Here is a 20680-nt window from a genome sequence, read left to right as displayed (position 1 = left end):
TGGGAAAATCGTGAATAATGGCTAGTCAGCAAGAGCTTCCATTGGAAGATAGCCAAAAGCAAAAGTGGAATGTTTACATTCAGGCAGGTGTGCCTACCCGCCAATCAGATGGTAGTTACTGCCTAACCACCTTGTTCAAGAACTTAACGGCCGTATTCCGGTTACGCTGAAAGTAATTCCTAATGTAAAGGGCTGAGGGTTTGTATATCGTGTGGGACTGAATCATGCATTTACTGTATTTTTCTTTGTCTATATTATTTTATTCATCATTGCCTTTATTATTTTTGTCTTTTGTTTAGGCCCAGAGAAGCCATTATAGGATTAGTATTTATTGACAGTTATTACTAGGATTATATTGTGGATGTTTGCAAGCAAGGTCACTAAGCTAGACCTCTCCTGATGTTATTTCTAATTTTCTTTTTCTACTTCTTCTTTCCCACCGTTATCCCTACATTAAAGGTTCGGTTGCCTGATGCACCTTAAAATATCAGGTATGGTTTATTGTTTGGCAAAGGGTTTTTACGACCGCCTGCCCTTGCTGTCATTTACCTTAGTTATTGGCGGTGGGCCTCGCCTTTGACTAAAAGGTCCACCTGCAAGGCAGCAGTTTCCACAGTTATTGGCAGTGGGCCTAGCATTTCACTAAAAATAAAAAGTAAAACGGCACGGCAGCAGTTTCCAAAGTTATCAGCGGTGAGCCTAGCCTTTTACTCAAAAGTAAGACTGCAAAGCAGCAACTGCCCTTTTACGACACACAGGACCTATAGTGGTAGTATTCTTACACCCCTACCACAGGGTATTATTTTCTTTTTCTACTAGTGATTGTAAATAGTTGTGAGGGTAGACTTCAAGGGTAGGGAAATGGGTATGTAATAGAGGTTTTGCTATTCATAAATATTTTTACACATTATTCATTAGCCTATATGATTTTCCATTTATTTTTCATTATTAATTTTCATTTATACAAATACTATTTGTTTTTAATATTCATTCTTGTTTCTTTTTTTATCTTAGTCATTCCCAATCTTTATCTATTGCTAAATTCTTTAAATTTCACAGTCTATCTCTTGTTTTTCCACAACTCTTAATAATATTGCTGCTAGGTCGTCCCATTTTCTTGTGGTAAGGACAGGTTGGCCTGTCATCCAGCTGTTTTTTTGTCTAAAGGAAAGTGGCTGGAAGGGAGAGGCAGGATCCCTTTAACTTCTTGTGTGTGTGTGTGTGTATTATTGTCAGTACCATAATAGTATTATTATAGTCATTATTTTATCTATGATTTCTGTTTTTGTGTGGTTTTCTTTCTTATTCTTTTATTATTATATCAAGTGTGTTTGGTACACATATTTGAAGTTCTTTAGCCTAATGTCTCTCATCTCTTTTGCATTGGCTAATGCTAAAGGATTTACTCTCTCTCTCTCTCTCTCTCTCTCATCTTCTAACATTTTTACTGATTTTTCTTAAGGAAATATAAGGAGATTAACCCTTAAACGCCTAAGGGGTATAATAAAAATCGTCTCCCGTATGCCTAGGGGGTCTCGGAGTGAGCGCGGAAGCGGAAAAAATTCTTTTTTCAAAAAATCACAGCGCGCTTAGTTTTCAAGATTAAGAGTTAATTTTTGGCTCCTTTTTTTGTCATTGCCTGAAGTTTAGTATGCAGCCATCAGAAATGAAAAAAAATATCATTATCATATAAAAATAATGCGATATATGATAGCGCGAAAACAAAAGTTCATATATATGTATTCAAATCGCTCTGTGAGCAAAACGGTTAGAGCCAACAAGTTCATTTTTTTTCGTTGTATTGTACACTAAATTGCAAGAATTTTGGTATATAACACATTGTAAAACGATCAAAGCAACACAGAGAAAATATTATCACAAAATGATGCATGAATTCGTAACACGCGGATGTGAAAAAATGTTTTTTTCAAAAATTCACCCTAAATCTAAATATTGTTTTAGAGACTTCCAATTGGTTTCAAAATGAAGATAAATGATTGAATATTACTATACTGTAAGAGATTTAGCTTACAATTGCAGTTTGACCATTTCGGACGAGTTAAATTTGACCGAATGTAATTTTTGTTTTATATTTTTTTATATGCAAATATTTCAAAAAGGATAAAAGCTACAACCTTCAATTATTTTTTTTGTATTCTACATAAAATTACGCACATTTTCATATGTAAAACTCTATGAAATGCCTAATATGAAATGGAGCAAATATTCCGAAAATGCAAAATAAAGGTAAATGATTGAATATTACTAGAATGTAATAGTTTCAGCTTATAATTGTGTTTTTTGACCATTTAGGTCGAGTCAAAGTTGATCGAAGGTTGAAATTTTGGCACTTATCATTATTTATATGAAAATATTTCAAAACTGATAAAAGCTACAACCATGAGTTGTTTATTGTTGTACAGTGGACCCCCGTATTCGCGTTCTCCAGATTCGCGGACTCACACATTCGCGGATTTCTCTCGGGAACGTTTCACTGCATTATTCGCGGAAAATTCGCGCATTCGCGGCATTTTTCTATGATAAATATCCACAAATTCCTGGCTTTTTTGATGAATTTCATCATAAAATGCACTTTTTGTGATAAAACTATTAAAAAAACCATGTAGGAAAATTTTTAGTGGGTTTTTCTTGAGTTTTAACTAACAAAATAGGCTGGTTTTAGCATTTTTATAGGGGTTCCAAACATTCGTGGATTCTAACTATTCACGGGGGGGTCTGGTACGCATCACCTGCGAATACGGGGGGACCACTGTATTCTACATGAAATTGCGCACATTTTCATATACATAATACTCTTATGTAATGGCTAATATAAAATGGTGCAAAAATTATGTCAAAGTGATGAAATAATTTCTGAGATGTGTCGCTGATGCTTTTTAGTGCGAGAAGAAAGAAATTCACGCTTGCGCGCCTGTGTAATGATTGTGAACAAAACAACGACTTGATCTGTGAGCTCCCAGCATCCCCCAAGGCGTGTGATTCAAAAGTTTTCGCCTAGTAGGCCTATAACTATTTTTCCGCGAATTTAAAAAAAAAAAATTTTGTCAACGCACCATACGTCGGTTCGGCACCCGATAAGACAATTTTCGTCAACGTTTAATACGTCCAATCGGCGTTAAAGGGTTAATAGGTGATCAACTTACATGGGGTGGGTAATTGCATATTGTCATAGGAGTTGGCTTAGGAATGACTCATGATGTCATTTGTGCTAGTGGACATGTTATAGAAGTTTGAAGTAAAATTCAACAATTCAGATTTTTCTGTTTGATTTTTTTATTTGTCATGTTGTTCACATGGAGGATAATTGTGTCAAGTTTGAAAAGTTTGCTTGATGGTCTTTTTCATGACATCTATTTTTTTATGCAGGTCACTCCAGTTTACTATGAAGAAGGGCTTTTGGACACAAAGGTGTACATGCTGTCTGCTTTAGGTGCAGGACACGTGATTACTGGTCCAGCTATAATATTGGATAACCTTTCAACTATTCTTATTGAACCAGGTTTGTTTGTTTAGTTTTGTCTACATTTTAATCAAGTAAATCTTACACTTTGTTTACTAGAGAGTCTGTGTACATTACGTTTACAAATCCTGTATATTTTATTAATGCCATATTCCATGGTAAAGACAGCATTGCTAGCCAAGAGTTTTCAAGTTTCTCTCTCTGTCTGGTAAGTATTTTTTCAAGAGACTTTTGTTAGTATCACATAAAAATGTTACAGTAATATCTGTCTGGGCTACCTTATGATGTGGCAACACTAGTTATACTCCTCCCTCCCTCCTCCCCAGGCTTGTTGGGGTAGGACATCATAGCAAAACTACCTAGATCCAACTTCTAACTTGTGTCTGAGTAATTGGTCTAAACTAAATTACAGTCAAACAGTCAGACTTTTTCCAATTAAATTTTTACAAGGGTTTTGTATATATCCTCAGATTTCATACACTTAGAAACACTTCTTTAAGGGCCCGCCTTGTGACTAGGACTGTACCTAGAGGCCAAAAAAAAAAAAAAGCCTCCCATGGTCTCTTGTGACCCTTTTTACTCGTCGTGTGTTGTTCGTCGTTGTACGAGTGGTTTTCTCGCTTGACTGCCAATCCGGTGGTCCGAAGTTTGATTCTCAGCTTGTCCAACGTTGAATCAGAGGAATTTATTTCTGATGATAGAAATTCATTTCTCAATATAATGTGGTTCGGATCCCACAATAAGCTGTAGGTCCCGTTGCTAGGTGACCAATTGGTTCCTAGCCACGTATAAATATCTAATCCTTTGGGCCAGCCTTAGGAGAGCTGTTAATCAGCTCAGTGGTCTGGTAAAACTAAGATATACTTAACTTTTGCTTTTGTGTTTGTTGTTGCTTGTGCTTTTTTGTGATTTTTTATTAGAGTGCAACTGCTAAATAAGTCATCATGTTGCCAAAGAAAGTTCCAAGTGCCAGCCCTTGTATAAAAATGGCAAGAAACACTATAGAATTTAAGAAAGAACTCGTAGCAAAGTGTTGGAGAATGTTGCATGGCAATCTCTAAGAAAAAGCATACAGCAAGTGCTGTTGTTGTAAATTTAAGACCAACAGAGGCTGGTTTGAAAAATTCAGAAAGCAAATGGCATACATAATGTGCCTACTTCAATGATTAAGGACATGTTTTACATATGTAAATTACCAAGTAATTACATACGTTTAGCTGAAAGCTTCCTACCATAACAGTAAAAAAATTCAAATTTTTGTGGCGGAGCCACCATTGCTAGTGTAGGTGAATGGGACCCGCCCACTTTTGGGAATCCTGGGTACGAGCTGCAGAGAGAACCTATTCATTTGCTGCCGCCTCACTACTAACATCAATGGTGGTTTTAGGCAGTCATCTTTCATCCTTTTTGGATATTTTTCCAGTATCTTGGCTCCCATGCTTCTAAACCTGACACCATTGCCAGTCTCGATGTAAAGTTTGTTAAGAAGTTTGATTTTCTAACTAATGCGATTATGGGATTGGGAACTTCTTTCAGGTCATTTGTAGAGAGGTCTTCTCTCAAAAGTGAATTTCTGAGGAGGTGGCTGTTCATCCGACCAGTTCTCCTAGATAAAGGTCTCTGTTCCGCCTCCCCGCCCTGGGGAGAAGACATACTGGCACACTGGAGGTCCAAGGGAGGCCGGTGGGGCTTGCCCACGAACAGTTGATTGTACCCAGGCGGCGACAATGTGCCATGGGAAAGGCATCTCTTTCAGTGCATACTGGAAGTCGTCGGGAGTCGATGGACTCTTCTTCAGATAGGAGGCACCATCGTTGTAGATCTTCTGTCTCCAGACCCCTGAAAAGGCTTGCTGCACCTGAAGACAGTTCTCCTCCTTGTTACGAGGTACAGGGAGATTAGTGACAGTCCTCAACCTTTCTGTAGCTTCCACGTTGATACAGAAGCTCATCATCACCATACTTGTGATCGCCCAGAGTCTTCCTCAGGTCAGGAGCAAACTTTGTCTCGCCTGGATTTACCTGTTAAACGTCCAACTGTTAATGAATGCCTGTCTCTTTCGGACCCTTTGGCTCCTGCTCCCTGATCATTATTCTGCTTCTATGGACCACTTGGCTCCCTCACTTGGCTTTTCAGCGCCTGCACCTATCCTCTCAACACCCTCCTAAAACCACATGGTGGCCATCTTGGACCGCTCGGCACCACTGTAGGGTGCGTGGCTCCAGTTGTGGGAATTTCATTGTCAGGATCAACTCCTCCTCCTCCTGCTGCTTTAACAGACTAGACTAGACAGTGGGCATTTTAGTTAGTAAAGTGGAGAATTGCCCTTCACTCATGGAAGATCTGGCTGCGGACTGGCTTGGAGTGTTGTCCTGTGCAGACAAGGCAGTAAGGGATGGGTCTTGCAAGATAGCTTCCCTTTTCTCAATGGGCATGTTGAAAAAAAGAGAACTGTGGTGCTCTTTTACTTCCAAGGGTGTTACATCTACCCAGAAATCTGTCCTCTTGTTCTCACCTTTAGATAGGGCTTACCTTTTCCCACAGAATACAGTTAAAGACGTCCTTTCTGACCTAGAGAATAAGTCCACCAAAGACTTGATGCAGTCAGCTGGAGCACCAAAGGAGTCTGTTGCTGCTTCTTCCAAGTTGTTCTCCCCTTTGCAGTCTCAACCCTTTTGAGGGGGAAGTACCAGACCAGACTCTAGACTGAGAACTAACTTGCAACCTTCCTTAAGACCAGTCAAGAAGTCCTCCATGACCCTGTAGGTGCAAGGCTCCTTCCTTTTTTTGGAGGGAATGGAGTCATAGAGTGCAACCCTGGGTAATCCAGGTATTGAGAGAGGGCTACTCAATCCCTCAAAGAGAAGCCTCTGTTAGTCATTTCACTGATTGCTTCAACAGCATACTTAGCAGGATCCTAGAGACATTCGGCCCTCCCACAAGAGGTAGAAGCGCTTATCTGCAGGAAAGCATTGGAAGAGGTATTAGAGCACTGCACGGAAAGGTTCTACAACCAACTTTGTAGTCCCCAAGTCATAAAAGTGATGCAGAGGTGTTTACAGAGCCAAAAGCCTTGTTGGATTTCAATGAAGGGGACTTAGCACATCGCTGCCGTAGTTTTCAGTATACAAAATGCCGGTCAAGGACCGAACTACAAGGGTTTCTACAAGATTAGAAAAGGTCAGAAATTTGAATATTCTTACCTATTCTAATCTTTCTATTTTGACACAAATGTGCTATCTACCCACCTGTCCATGTTCTTTGGTCCAAGTATACTCCAGTTTAAGACTTTTAACAATGCCATAACATGACTTACAACCCACAAACTCCTACAAGACAGAGCTTTCTACTACAATTCCAAACACGTCTACTTCATGCTTTGTTATTGTTTACCTTTCCACCCCATGTCGCCGCCATCTTGTGTTATAAAATCAAGCACGTTTTCCATACATTGAACATCGACCACATTTCACCAGTACAGAAAATGAAGATGAAAATAGAATAACCCTTACTAAACTGATAGGTATTATATATATATATATATATATATAGATAATAATATATAATTTATATATATTAGTAATATATATATATAATATATATATATATATATATATATATATTTATATAATATATATATATATATATATATATATATATATATATATATATATATATATATAAGCACACTTATCTCTATCTCCCTCCCCTCCAACCTCTTCCTAACCTAATCCCCTCTAATTTCCTTTATTCTCCAGCTCCTTGCCCTCTACATAATTTCTAATATTTTCCCCTGAAACTCCTGCTTTAGTTAATACATCAGCTATTTGATCCTTTCCTTTTATCCATCTCACCTCCTTTATTTCCCCAGATTCTGTGGTTTTCCTTATTGCTGCAATATCTATTTTTATTCTCTTACTACTTGCACCTCTTCTATTAACTCACTTTCCCCGTCATCTTCTGTTGTTTCCTCTACCACATATCTTTCTAGAGCCTCATCTGTGTCTACATTCCTTCTCCAGCCCACTATTATCTCCTTTCCTTCCCGCCTATCTACGTTCCCTTCTTTTGGGCCATAGGATCTATCTTTCACAAAATGTCATTTATCTATTTTAGGTATCTTTTCTGTTTCTGGTGATAGTCCTTGAATCCTAGTAACATGTATTCTACCTACTTCTCTGAAAGAATCCCCATGTTTAACTACTACTGTTTTCCCTGATACTCCCACTACCTGAGCAGGTCCTCTCCATTCATTTTCTCTTTTGTAGAATACCTCATCTCCCACTAATGCTTCTTCAAATTTATGTTCTCTGATGTTTTTATTTAAGGCAATTCTTATTTTATTACATGACTCCTTTTTGATAAACACTTTTCTGGCCTTATGCATTGCATTCAGTGTGTCCCTTACCTTACTGTCTTCCATACCTGCTTGCAGGACTTGAACTCTCTTCTTCCATTAGATTGGACAAGAAGGGTTTTTTTCCAAATACTAATTGGTTAGGAGAGAATCCTCCATTATTTATTAAGTAGTTCCTAGCACTCAATACCCATCTTAACCATGGACCAATCCACTGCCTTATCCTCCCTCATCTTTCTTAAACTTTCTTTGATACACATACGGTCTTTCACATATTCTGTTTCGCCATGGAGATTCCGATGTTGTGGCTAATACTTTAATATTACATCTTTCTGTCATCCTCTTACTTTTTTGTTTTGAAATTCTCTCCCAATGTCTGACGATATTTTGGAAGGTAGCCTTAATATAGCACCACCAACCATCAAAAAGGGTCTTTATTATAGTTTCTGGTTTTTTATCTTTTATCCAAAAAGCCTGACAATACCTCGTTGCCATATCTACCATTACCAAGAAGTTTCTTCTCCCACATCCAATGCTACAACTTCATTAAAGGTTTTACTCCAAGAAAATCCTACTACTGGTTTAGCTTGGTTTCTTTTGTATTTTTTACATATCTCACAATTTCCTCTATTTCTTTCTCTATCAAACCATCACTCCATTGTGCTTCCTCTGGTAGCTTCCATATTTTATCTCCATTTCTGTGACCAAACTGTAGATGTAATTTCATCATTGTGCCTTTTAATTTCCCTCAGACTCTTTCCTTTCCAACCCTCCAGTAATAATTCTTTTTCTTCATTCCTCCTTATTGGTAATCTTAAATGACCCTGTTTGTCTTCTTTTCATTTCCCCTAATGCTTCTATTATCACACAATTTTCTTTCAAGTTTATGGTCATACCAATGTTGCTCATGGTTTTTATACCTATTAGCCACGGTATATCACCCAGCAGAATTTCTGTCTTCAAATAAAACTTCTTATTTTCCAATATCACTGGTATTTCCATTACTCCTTTTGACTTAAAACTCACCAAAATCAATATTTTATGCACTAGTATCTTCCATTCTCCTCAACTCTTTGTGACTCAAACCCATGACAGTGCTTGCTAGTCACAATTCTTCGCAAACAGTCGATTTACATCTTGTGTCTAAAATTGCGTCAACCACTTCCCAAGACTTCAGCTATTTTACTATCTCATACATAAACTACTACTTCTAGCCCAGTTTCTGGTTTCTGCTTATTTTCATCTGTTTTTTTCTATTTTCTTCCTATTTTGAAAATTCCGAGGACAATCCTTAGCCCAATGCCATTCTGATTTGCACATTACACATAATGTTAATTTCCCTTTATAGGATTTTTTCCACCCATACCCTGGTTCCATTTTCCCTGATATCTCTGGTTGTCCCTCTCTCCCAGAATTTGCATTGCCTTCTGACCCCCACCATTCCCATTCCTCTTCATCCCTAATCCCTCAAATATTCTTTTCATTATTTGTGACACTGTTTTATATTCTAACTCCTTGACCACAAGCTGCTAATACCATTTGTTTTTTTTTCCGTGAGATTTGCTTGTTCCTTTACATGAAAACCCCTAGCTTCTCCTTCAAGCATGCTTTTCCCCATTGCTCTGTTACACTCTGATTCTGCCTTTTCCTTTTCATACCTAATTAAAAAGTCTCTCATCTTTTCATTAAATTTTCTTCCTATTTTAAGATAATTTTTCATTTACTGTAATTCTCCATTAGCATGCCCTTTAGGTAAACTTCATCTAGTTTGGATAGGATTATCTTTGAACTCGTCTTAAAACCCACCAAATCTCTTACAATCCCTTCCCCGTCTCACCTCCCTTTGTTCACTATCTGATCCGACCATCTTTAATTAACCACTCTCTGCTACCAGTTTGAATATTCTTACCTATTCTGATCTTTTTTTTTTGACACAAATGTGCAATCAAACCTCCTGTTCACGTTCCAAACACCAGATCTTTGTGTCCTCTACTGCACGCTTTGTTATTGTTTACCTTTCCACCACATGCCGCCGCCATCTTGCCTTCTATGATGTCACAACGAAAATACATCAAGACCTTTTCTAAAATCAAACATGTTTTCCATACATTGAACATCGACCACATTTCACCAATACAGAAAATAAAAATAAAACAACTTACTGAACTGATAGATTTATTGAACTGATAGATATAATCAAGAAGACCATGGTTGAGCATAGCTCTCAGGTTTTTGGCGCAGTGGGAGAATGGATACAGAAATTGAAAAATTCCACATGGGTAAGTGATAATAATATCTCCCTTGATAACTTGCACAGACTGTTGCATTTTTCTCTGCTTCTTCACAACATCCCAGGCACCATTGTAGCTTTGATAAAAAGATTGAACCTACATCAGATGAAGAACTGATCTATTCTTAGGTTCAGAAACACATATCCAAATGTCCAACAGTGGCTAACACATTTTTTTAATGGGACCAGTCCAAGGAACTTAATACAAAGGAATTTAAATCCTTTCCCCTGATTGTGTGCAGAAGTGGAATACAAGAGGGGATCTATGGATCCAGGGCAGCATTTGTGTTGTTTCAATTGTAATATGCAGAGTAGAATATTGTGGAGCATGCAAAAGTGCATATCACTTTTGGCGATCTTGTCCATCTCAGAAACGAAGTGATGCAAGACCCACACCTCAGAACTCTGGGAGTTCTAATATGAGAGCTTCCCAAGCAGGTCACTCAAAGGGGCCAAAGAGATCGGCAAAATTTTTGGAAAGCCGAACAACAAAAAGGGTACAGATGACTTGTAAATGCCATTGTGGTCTTGTGGGGATGCCCTAGACCCCGGGCCGATAGTACAAGGAACAGTGGGGATGTGAAGATCCCAACTTTTACTGATACAGGAGCGTCAGTTAACTTAATGGGCTATTATTTATATCAGTTCATGTTTTCCCAATACTCTTTGAAACCCTCAACAGAGACGGTGTGTGATATGCATGCCCATAGATTAAGTACCTTAGGTTTTATGAGTGCAGTTTGCACTGGGTGATCTAAAGTTAATAGAACCATTCTTGGTGATAAAAGGTGTTACATTTGCCAACAGACTTTTGTTGGGCCATCCTGCGTGTAGGAGAAACAGGCTATCGGTTCATATAGGTGTTAGTGACATAATGGTTGGGATAACGGGTGTTTTTGTTCCATATGTGGTTTTACATGGAACTGAGGTAAATATGGATACTGAGGTTAACATGGGTGATAGTGGTTGTAATATTTGTGATAATAACGATGATATTAGTGATAATAATGGTGGTACAGCTATTCTCCTACTTACAATGGGGTTAGGTCCCCAAAAAACCCATCATTTGTTGGAAAAATTGTATCTCGAATATAGCCTAGCCTACAATACACAGAGTATACGTTATGCATTTATGGCATGGTAATTATTAATTTCAGCTAATTCTCTAGATTCAATGCATATTAGCTTATGGTAATTCAGTACAAAGAGAAATTGAATAACATGAACACGTTAGCCTAGCGTATATGCTGATGATGATATCATGGTATATCTTATATGTACATGCGAATAACAGTAGCCTTGCCTACAGTATACAGTGGTACCTCAGGATACGAAATTAATCCGTTCCAAGGTGGCCTTCGTAACCTGAGTTTTTTATCTCGAACCGCATTTTACACGTAAATTGCCTAATTTGTTCTTAGCCCTACAAAAACACCCCAGTAAATTTTATAATAAAGCAAAATTGACCAATAAACAAAAGAAATACAACATTTGTATTGTTGTATTTCATTTGTTGGGCCATCCTGCGTGTAGGAGAAACAGGCTATCGTTCATATAGGTGTTAGTGACATAATGGTTGGGATAACGGGTGTTTTTGTTCCATATGTGGTTTTACATGGAACTGAGGTAAATATGGATACTGAGGTTAACATGGGTGATAGTGGTTGTAATATTGGTGATAATAACGATGATATTAGTGATAATAATGGTGGTACAGCTATTCTCCTACTTACATGGGGTTTAGGTCCCCAAAAAACCCATCATTTGTTGGAAAAATTGTATCTCGAATATAGCCTAGCCTACAATACACAGAGTATACGTTATGCATTTATGGCATGGTAATTATTAATTTCAGCTAATTCTCTAGATTCAATGCATATTAGCTTATGATAATTCAGTACAAAGAGAAATTGAATAACATTTAACACGTTAGCCTAGCCTATATGCTGATGATGATATCATGGTATATCTTATATGTACATGCGAATAACAGTAGCCTTGCCTACAGTATACAGTGGTACCTCAGGATACGAAATTAATCCGTTCCAAGGTGGCCTTCGTAACCTGAGTTTTTTTATCTCGAACCGCATTTTAAACACGTAAATTGCCTAATTTGTTCTTAGCCCTACAAAAACACCCCAGTAAATTTTATAATAAAGCAAAATTGACCAATAAACAATGAAATACAACAACTTGGACCATTCTATACCTAACTTAAACTAAATATACTACTAATATGTTCTACATACCTGTAAATAAAGTGTATTAGTGTACATGGTATACAAGAAATACTGTACGTACACGTATGTATGTAGTAAAATGTGGAAGCTTACCTTTCGAGTGAGGCGATCTCCGAAAGTGGCGACAGAGGAGAAGGACAAATGGCAGAAAACTTGAACACTTAACTTTACGAAACATTAACATTTTTTGTACTTTTTTTTTTTTTTTTTTTTTTTTAACAAAATTTCAAAATCAATTTTCTTCACCACTTTCAACTTTCTGTTTTATCTTAGTATCACTTGGACCTTCCTGTTTGCTTACTCCTACTAAAGGCCTCTTTAAAAAATAACTATCCAAGGAAGATTGCTTCTGCCTGCTTTTGACAATGTTCCTGAAATGATTCAGGCAAACGTCATTGAACTGCGTAAGCCTTTTCGGGATGTGTCTTTTCTACAAATGATTGCATCTTATGAAAAGCAGCTAGAGCATCCTTAATTTCTGCCGTTGTTATAGGGTCGTCCTCCTCCTCCTCGCCGCTGCTAGAGAACTCTTCTTGAACGACATTATGTTGCATGGCCTCCAACTCCTTCAGGTCATCTGTCATAAGCTCCTCTTGGTGCTCCTGGAGAAGGTCATTGATGTCATCCTCGTCGACGACCAGCCCCATGGACTTGCCAAGTGCAACGATCTCGTCAAGATCTGGTTGCGAAACAGTTTCAGGATCGTCAACTGTTTCTGAATCTGCACCAGCTTCGCCCATGTCGAATCCCTCGAAGTCTCGGGCGGATGCGGCATCAGGCCAGAGTTTCCTCCACAAAGAATTCAAGGTTCTCCTCGAAACCTCCTGCCAAGCTTGATCGATGAGTCGGATGCACATGACGATGTAGAAATGCTCCTTCCAAAATTTCATGAAAGGGGAGATTTGTGGTATTGGTGATGTCGAAACATCCCTTGAAAAGATGTTTCATATACAGCTTCTTGAAGTTCGATATCACTTGCTGGTCCATGGGCTGGAGGAGAGGGGTGGTGTTAGGCAGAAGATAAAGAACCTTGATGGATGAATACTCCGCTAGGATATCTTCCTTGAGGACAGGAGGGTGAGCAGGGGCATTGTCCAACAACAGCAGACATTTCAGAGGGAGGCGTTTCTCTTCTAAGAATTTCTTCACTGTCGGGCCGAAACAGATTTACCCACTCGGTGAACAAAAGTCATGTTACCCAGGCTTTCGCATTAGCCCTCCACATCACTGGAAGCTTCTCCTTTAGCACTTTATGGGCCTTGAAGGCTCGAGGAGTCTCGGAATGATAGACAAGTAAGGGCTTCACCTTTCAATCCCCACTGGCGTTGGAACAAAGTGCGAGCGTAAGCCTGTCTTTCATTGACTTATGCCCGGGTAGCTTCTTCTCTTCCTCCGTGATGTATGTCTGACGAGGCATTTTTTTCCAAAAAAGGCCAGTCTCATCACAGTTGAAGACTTGCTGAGAACTGTAGCCTTCCTTTATTGTCATCTCGTCGAACATCTTAATAAAGGCTTCAGCCACTTTCGTGTCCGAGCTGGCTGCCTCCCCACGCCGCACCACCGAATGAATGCCAGTCCGTTTCTGGAATTTTTCAAACCACCCATGAGAAGCCTTGAAGTCTGGGGTTGGCGTCGATGTCCCTTCTCCTTCGTTGTCTTCGACCTGGGCAATCAAATCATCGAAAATAGCACTGGCCTTATGGGAGATTGCCATCTTGGTTATCGTATCGCCAGCGATTTCTTTGTCTTTTATCCATACAAGAAGCAGCCTCTCTATCTCATCGTGCACTTGGCTCCTCTTTTGAACAAAATAGTCACGCCCTTGGAAGGTGTAGCTGCTTTGATGGCTTCCTTCTGCTTAAGGATGGTGTCTATCGTCGACGGATTTCGGCTCAACCACATGCCAGCTTCATACTTCTTGATAATCTCCATTTTTGTCTCCATAGATAGCATCCTCTTCTTTCCGTGAACTTGAGCAACTTTCTTGGGACCCATGACTATACTGTATGTAATTAAGTTATGTAGTATACTGATTAAGTTCTCACACAACACGATAAAGTAGTACAACGAAATAACTAACACGAATTTACGTTAACAAACAAAATCGTATATGTGAACGAACGAATTCTGCGTACATACGATAACGCTGGTGGGAAGCAGTGGCCTAAGAAGAACGCCTTTACATAGAGCACGATGGGAGAGATGCTGACCAATAGGAGAGCAGGATCTTATGGCGGTGACTAGCATCAGGAACCAATGGGAGAGTGGGAGGATGGTGGCGAGTCTACTCAGTTGGCGGCGCGCGAGGTTTAAAATTGTTCTTGGCGGTCCGGGCAAATCTCGGGACTACAGCAACAACCTTTCGTAACCTGATTTATTTCCGTTTGTAGAGCCAAAAAAATCTTTGTATTTGCTTTCGTAACTTGAATTTTTCATAAGCTGGGACTTCTGTATGTTGAGGTACCACTGTACTCTATATGTACTACATATACGATATAGTAATTTATTAATATAAGCCAATTCTGGAGGTTCAATTCATTCAGACTATGATATATCAGTTGAAAAAGAAAACTGGACACGAAACGGGATTCAGATTCAGACCAACATCGGCATAATTGAGCAATGTCAGGCTGCTGATGGCTACATATATTTATTTATGAAATAAAACATAGCAAATATGCATTATTGTATCCATTAATATTGTATTTTCATATTATTGTATCATAAAATAGAAAAAAAGTGTTCAATGTTTTGATTTGGAAATCAGCTGATGGTGAATAGGAGTTTATTTTTCCGTACTTAACTCAATTTTGAGCAAATTGCCTTGCTTCTAGTTAGCATAAAAGAATATCTAGTACAGTAGTGCCTCAGGATACGAAATTAATCTGTTACATAGCGGCCTCCGTAACCTGATTTTTTTTGTATCTTGAACTACGTTTTACATGTAAATTGCCTAATTCGTTCTAAGCCCTACAAAAACACCACAGTAAATTTTATAATAAAGCTAAATTGACCAATAAACAATGAAATACAACAATTTGGACCATTCAATACCTAACATAACCTTTATTGTAGTACGTATACCTGTAAATATAGTGTATTAGTGTACATGGTACAAGAAATACTTTATGTACATGTACATTGGTCCCCCCGTATTCGCGTTCTCCGGATTCGTGGACTCACTGATTCACGGATTTTTCTCTGGACCATATCTATCCATTATTTGAATTCGCCTATTCGCGGGATTTTCTGACGATAAATAATCACTAATTACTTTATTTTGATGTTATTTTCATGCCTAAATACATTTTTATGATACAAAAATGATTTACTAATTTTAAAATATTAATAGGGTTGGATCAATACTGTATTAGTAAGTTAATAAGAATAAATGATATCACATAATAACTAATATTCTCTCTCTCTCTCTCTCTCTCTCTCTTACAGAGATGTATGCTTTTTGTATGATAAATGATTTACTAATTTTCAAATATTAATATTTAAGTAGCAATCACTTCGATAAAGAAAATACTACAGTGAATTAGTAAGATTTTAGTTTATAAAAATTTTAAAAATATATAGAATAAAGAAAGAAATCCCAGTCTTCACGCATCTTTCTTTCGAACTCCAGGTCTCTCTCTACTCTCTCTCTCTCTCTCCTCTCTCTCGTCTCTCTCTCTCTCTCCATCTCTCTCTTCTCATCTCTTACTTAGATGAGAGATTTTTATGGTACTCAACGTATGTATAATATGTTTATTAATATTTTTCATATGATGATGATAATAATAATAATAATAATAATAACTGTATTACAAATATCATATGTGAAAGTATTTTTACAAATACTACGATAATTCTCTCTCTCTCTCTCTCTCTCTCTCTCTCTCTCTCTCTCTCTTACCAGAGATGTAAGTTTTTTGGATGATGATTTACTAATTTCAAATATCAATATTAATGTCAAACAGCAATAATATAAATTCATTAAAGAAAATACTAAAGTGAATTAGCAAGTTTTTAGTTTATAAATAAAAAGAATATGTAAGAATGAAAGAAAAGCATTTCCAACAATCATGTGTATGTTTATTAATAGTTTTCATATAATAATAGTAGTAATATAATAATTTCAAAATTCATATGTGATAGTATTTAAAGAGTACAATAATCTATCCTTTCACTTTCAAATTAGGATAACCCTCTCTCTCTCTCTCTCTCTCTCTCTCTCTCTCATCTCTCTCTCTCTCTCTCTCTCGTCTCCTCTATCTCTCTCTCTCTCTCTCTCTCTCTCTCGCCACACGAGATACTAGTATCTCCTAGTGGTAACTCTTGTCCTCTGTTTGGGCTGGAAGTGTATGTATAAGTATATCTTTAAGGACTTTACTACATTTTTGGTAAAATAATAATATACAGTACTAGTTTACAAATAGTATTAAGTTTAATGAGATTAAACAGTAACTACTAACATCTCTCTCTCTCTCTCTCGTCTCTCTATCGTCTCTCTCTCTCTCTCTCTCTCTCTCTCTCTCTCTCTCTCACGTATGTTTATTTGTTTTGTAGTTTAAATAAATGATTTACCTTATAACTAATTTTCAAATATTAATAAGATTAATTAAAGATAGCATTCCCATCTTTTTATCCACTTGGAGGAAGGTGAGCGGGGAGTAAATGACAGTTGATATACGAATTGGCGGAGGGGAGGAAGGAGTCGGAGTCTAGGAGTCTCTCTCTCTCTCTCTCTCTCTCTCTCTCTCTCCTCTCTCTCTCACGTATGTATTGGTTTTTGCAGTTTAAATAAATGATTTACCTTATAACTAATTTTTCAAATATTAATAAGATTAATTAAAAATAGCGATTCCCAGTCTTTTTATCCATTTGGAGGAAGGTGGGCGGGGGAGTAAATGACAGTTTGATATACAAATTGGCGGAGGGGAGGAAGGAGTCGGAGTCTAGGAGTTATTCTCTCTCTCTCTCTCTCTCCATTATTATTCTCTCTGTTCTCAGAAATAATTCATAATTTCACTCTTGATGGTCAGATATATGATGTTGCCATTCATTGCTCTCTCTCTCTCTCTCTCTCTCTCTCTCTCATCTCTCTCTCATCTCTCTCATCTCTCTCTCTCTCTCTCTCTCTCACTGCTGTTATTTGCTGTAGTTATATATTTTTAATGGTAAAATGTTTAAGATAACTTTGAAATTATATTAATAATATAACCTCAAAGATTAATGCACTAATAGGTTAGTTAATTTTAGGTATATTTGAAGTAGGATGTTATTAAAAGTATCATTTGGTATCTGAACTTTCAAGATAGGCATTTCAAACATATCTGACTGTACCGTTTGAGTCAGGGCTTTGGTCATGAGCTTAAAAATCGGTTTCTGATCCATAGGCCATGGTTGCTACCTCGGACATAGCCATAGAGTTAATTGATCTGGCTAGTCGCGATTTCGCGTCAAATTCAGCCTGATAAGGCTATCTGGAAGCTGGGTAGCTTTTCACCAAACTGCTCCATAGCACAGTCGGTTTGAGTTTGCCAGCTGAGAAGGTGTTCGGCAAGTCTTACCACAATTCTCCAACTGAGGGGAGTAACGGAGAAGTGGGATCTGCTTCCTTCAACTGAGGTATTGTGGGTTCTCCCTTCTGGGCCGCTGGGATGGTCGACCTCGCGATCTTGGTCAGGAACGGGAGCGGGGTACTTTCATCCATTGTGAAAATGGTAAAGGGACTCTTAAAAGGTTGTATCTTGTATTAGAACAATCCATGCCTCTAAACACCTGAGCCATTCTCTTGAGCCTGGTCTCGTGAATAGAGGACTGTCTCCTTTGGTACCCTATCGTCCCGAACCATGGCTGAAGGTGTGAGCTTGCGTAGCCTATGAACGGAGGCTGGAGGTCTTCCGGGTAGAACTCGAAGTCCTCTATTCTTCGAGTCCCAAATTCCGGTATAGAGATGAGACCGTCCTGGTGGAAGGGGGCGTATGACGCTACTCTCCATGGGTTGTTCATAGAGAACGGAGGTAGCGAGTCATAGGGAGGAAGCTGAGTTCCACTTGTATTGGAAAGTGGAGGAGAGGCTAGAGGACTTCTCTTAGCCCCGTCTTATAATGGAGTCTTGGGAAGTAATCCTATCCGACAAACGAGAGATCATTTGTTCCATGCTACTCTTTAGGGACCCAACCAGGTCGCCCACCTGTTGCAACAGGCCAGCATTGGAGTCCAAAGCCGGAGCTGCTGCGGAGGTGGAAGGTGGCTCTGAATCGGAACCAAGGGGTAGCGGAACTGGTGACTCTGCCGGAGTGCGAGATCTCTCTCTGGAGGATTTACTCCTCGAGGACTTAGAGCTGGAGCTAGAAGCTTTAGACCTGTCTGCTCCGGGATTCCAAGCCGGAGACTTACGGGAGGAGGATGAAGCTGAGGTCGTCTTCTTAGACGACGATGACGTCTTAGTCCAAGGTCATCACTGGCTTTACTCTTGACCTTAGGTCTAACCGAAGCGTCAGGAGGAGAATATAATTCATCACCCGTAAACAGCCTTGGAAGATGGAGAGGTTTGCAGGAGTAGAAGAAACAGTTACGCCCCAGGGAGACCCCTTGGGTGTCCACCGTACCTACCTCGACCAACAGGTCGTCCTACACCTACCATAGGTTCAACATTAATATCTAGATCGCGACGTCTGTGGAGTTATCCTTGGTCTTGATCAGTTTAATGAGGCAGCCAGCTGTTGTTGGATGAAGGCGATAGTCGGGGCCGCCTCTACTGGGTCGACGTATCCTGTCGCCTTGCCTCCGGGGAAGATTAATACCGCCACCGTTTCTCCAGGATGTAGGGCATACCCTTGGCGGCGTTCTTCCCAAAACCGCCGACCCAGGCCCGCAGGGTAGCCAGTACGGTATCCCTCACTGCCGGCGCCTGGAAGAGAGGGCGTAGATTAGATTTTAAGAATCTCTTAAAACTAAAACTTAAAGTATAACTTAAACTAGATGCCTTAAGTTAAAATGAATGATGAAAACTTAAGCACTAAAAAAAGAAGCGGAGCAGCTACTGGAGAGGAAATATTCCACCCCGTCCAAAGCTGGCTCACACCAGGTCGTAACATATGGTACACGTCTCATGGTACCAGACCTGGATGTCCCCGTGCAAAGTCGCGCATGGAGCATGGGACCGGCAAACTTCGTGTCCACATGGGTCCTGAAGTGTGGCGGCGCATCCCGGATGCTCACAGTTGGTGGCCTGTAAGTGGGAAGACACATGAGTATCTTAAAGTAGCTACACTTACAGACTAAAGGACAGAAGAACTCCGTTGCATGCCGGAGCTCGGAAAAAATTTGGGCATAACCCCTCCCTGCATCGCCTGAATAGGCTATAATCCCGGAGAGATCCGGTAAGACATGTAAGGGAGGGGGGATGGTTTAAGGTACTTAAGATAAACTTATAGTTAATCTAAAACACTTAAACCTAAAACACAAACGAACCGGACCAAGTCCAGTGCGTAGCGGAGTGTAGTAACTCAGCAATACGGTAAGGTTAGCAGTGACCCCCCTGTATGTTCCGGTCCACTCTACTGGGTGGGCTAACATCTTTCCACTGGATAACCCAGGGGACTCCGGTCAGGAAAGGAGCCCTAGTAAGGTGGGAAAGGGCGAAGACATACAGGCTCGAACTAGCACGGAGCGACAAGGTAGCACGGAGGGGGGGAAAGGCCGGTACCCCCCACTACGTACCCACCCGGCCGGACCGAGAAGCCGAGGGGTCGAGTCCAGTCTGGGTTCTGTCCCGACTCCCTAGCCCCTCCGCCTTGGGGGAGAGAGGGAGGCAGGCTCGGGTAAATTGAGCGAGCATGGGCAACCGACCCACCCCCGCCCGACTCTATGGAAGAGCGGTGGGGGGGGATGGGGGGGGAAGGGTGACTGGGCAGGCGTCTGGCTGTCTCGTGATCACGTAGTGACCACGAGGCGGTAAGACCACATAAGACAACTAAGCCTAGGACAAACCAACTGATCAGAGAGATGCTATCGGGAAGCAACTGAACTGAAAAAGTGGTAGCATATAGGCCCACTGGGGCCAAAAACCAACTGATCAGAGAGATGCTATAGGGAAGCAACCGAACTGATGAGCGGTAGAATAGGCTCAATGAGCCAGGGCCTAGGCTAAGCCAGACGCCTAACCTAACTATAACAATACATTAATAAATAAAAATGAAAGAAAGAAAACAATATAGCAGGAGAAAAATCCAGGAGTGTACGACTAACCCGAAACCGCAAGTCTACCACTCCCAAAGCTAGTCAGAGGCCGATACTAAGAGCCGGGACTAGGGTCT

General features: G+C 39.7%; 1 protein-coding gene across 1 annotated transcript in view; it reads left to right on the top strand.

The window, feature by feature from the left end:
• The window catches only part of LOC135221310 (5-oxoprolinase-like), a 709982-nt gene that overhangs the window by 382963 nt on the left and 306339 nt on the right, over nucleotides 1–20680 (top strand). Inside the window, exon 9 of the mRNA XM_064259114.1 lies at nucleotides 3388–3520. Within this exon, the coding sequence (XP_064115184.1) occupies nucleotides 3388–3520 (133 nt within the window). The remainder of the gene's footprint in view (nucleotides 1–3387; nucleotides 3521–20680) is intronic.

This window comes from Macrobrachium nipponense, chromosome 2, assembly GCF_015104395.2.
Source record: "Macrobrachium nipponense isolate FS-2020 chromosome 2, ASM1510439v2, whole genome shotgun sequence".
Classification (NCBI taxonomy): Eukaryota; Metazoa; Arthropoda; class Malacostraca; order Decapoda; family Palaemonidae; genus Macrobrachium; species Macrobrachium nipponense.
This window is presented reverse-complemented; position numbering and strand designations above follow the sequence as displayed.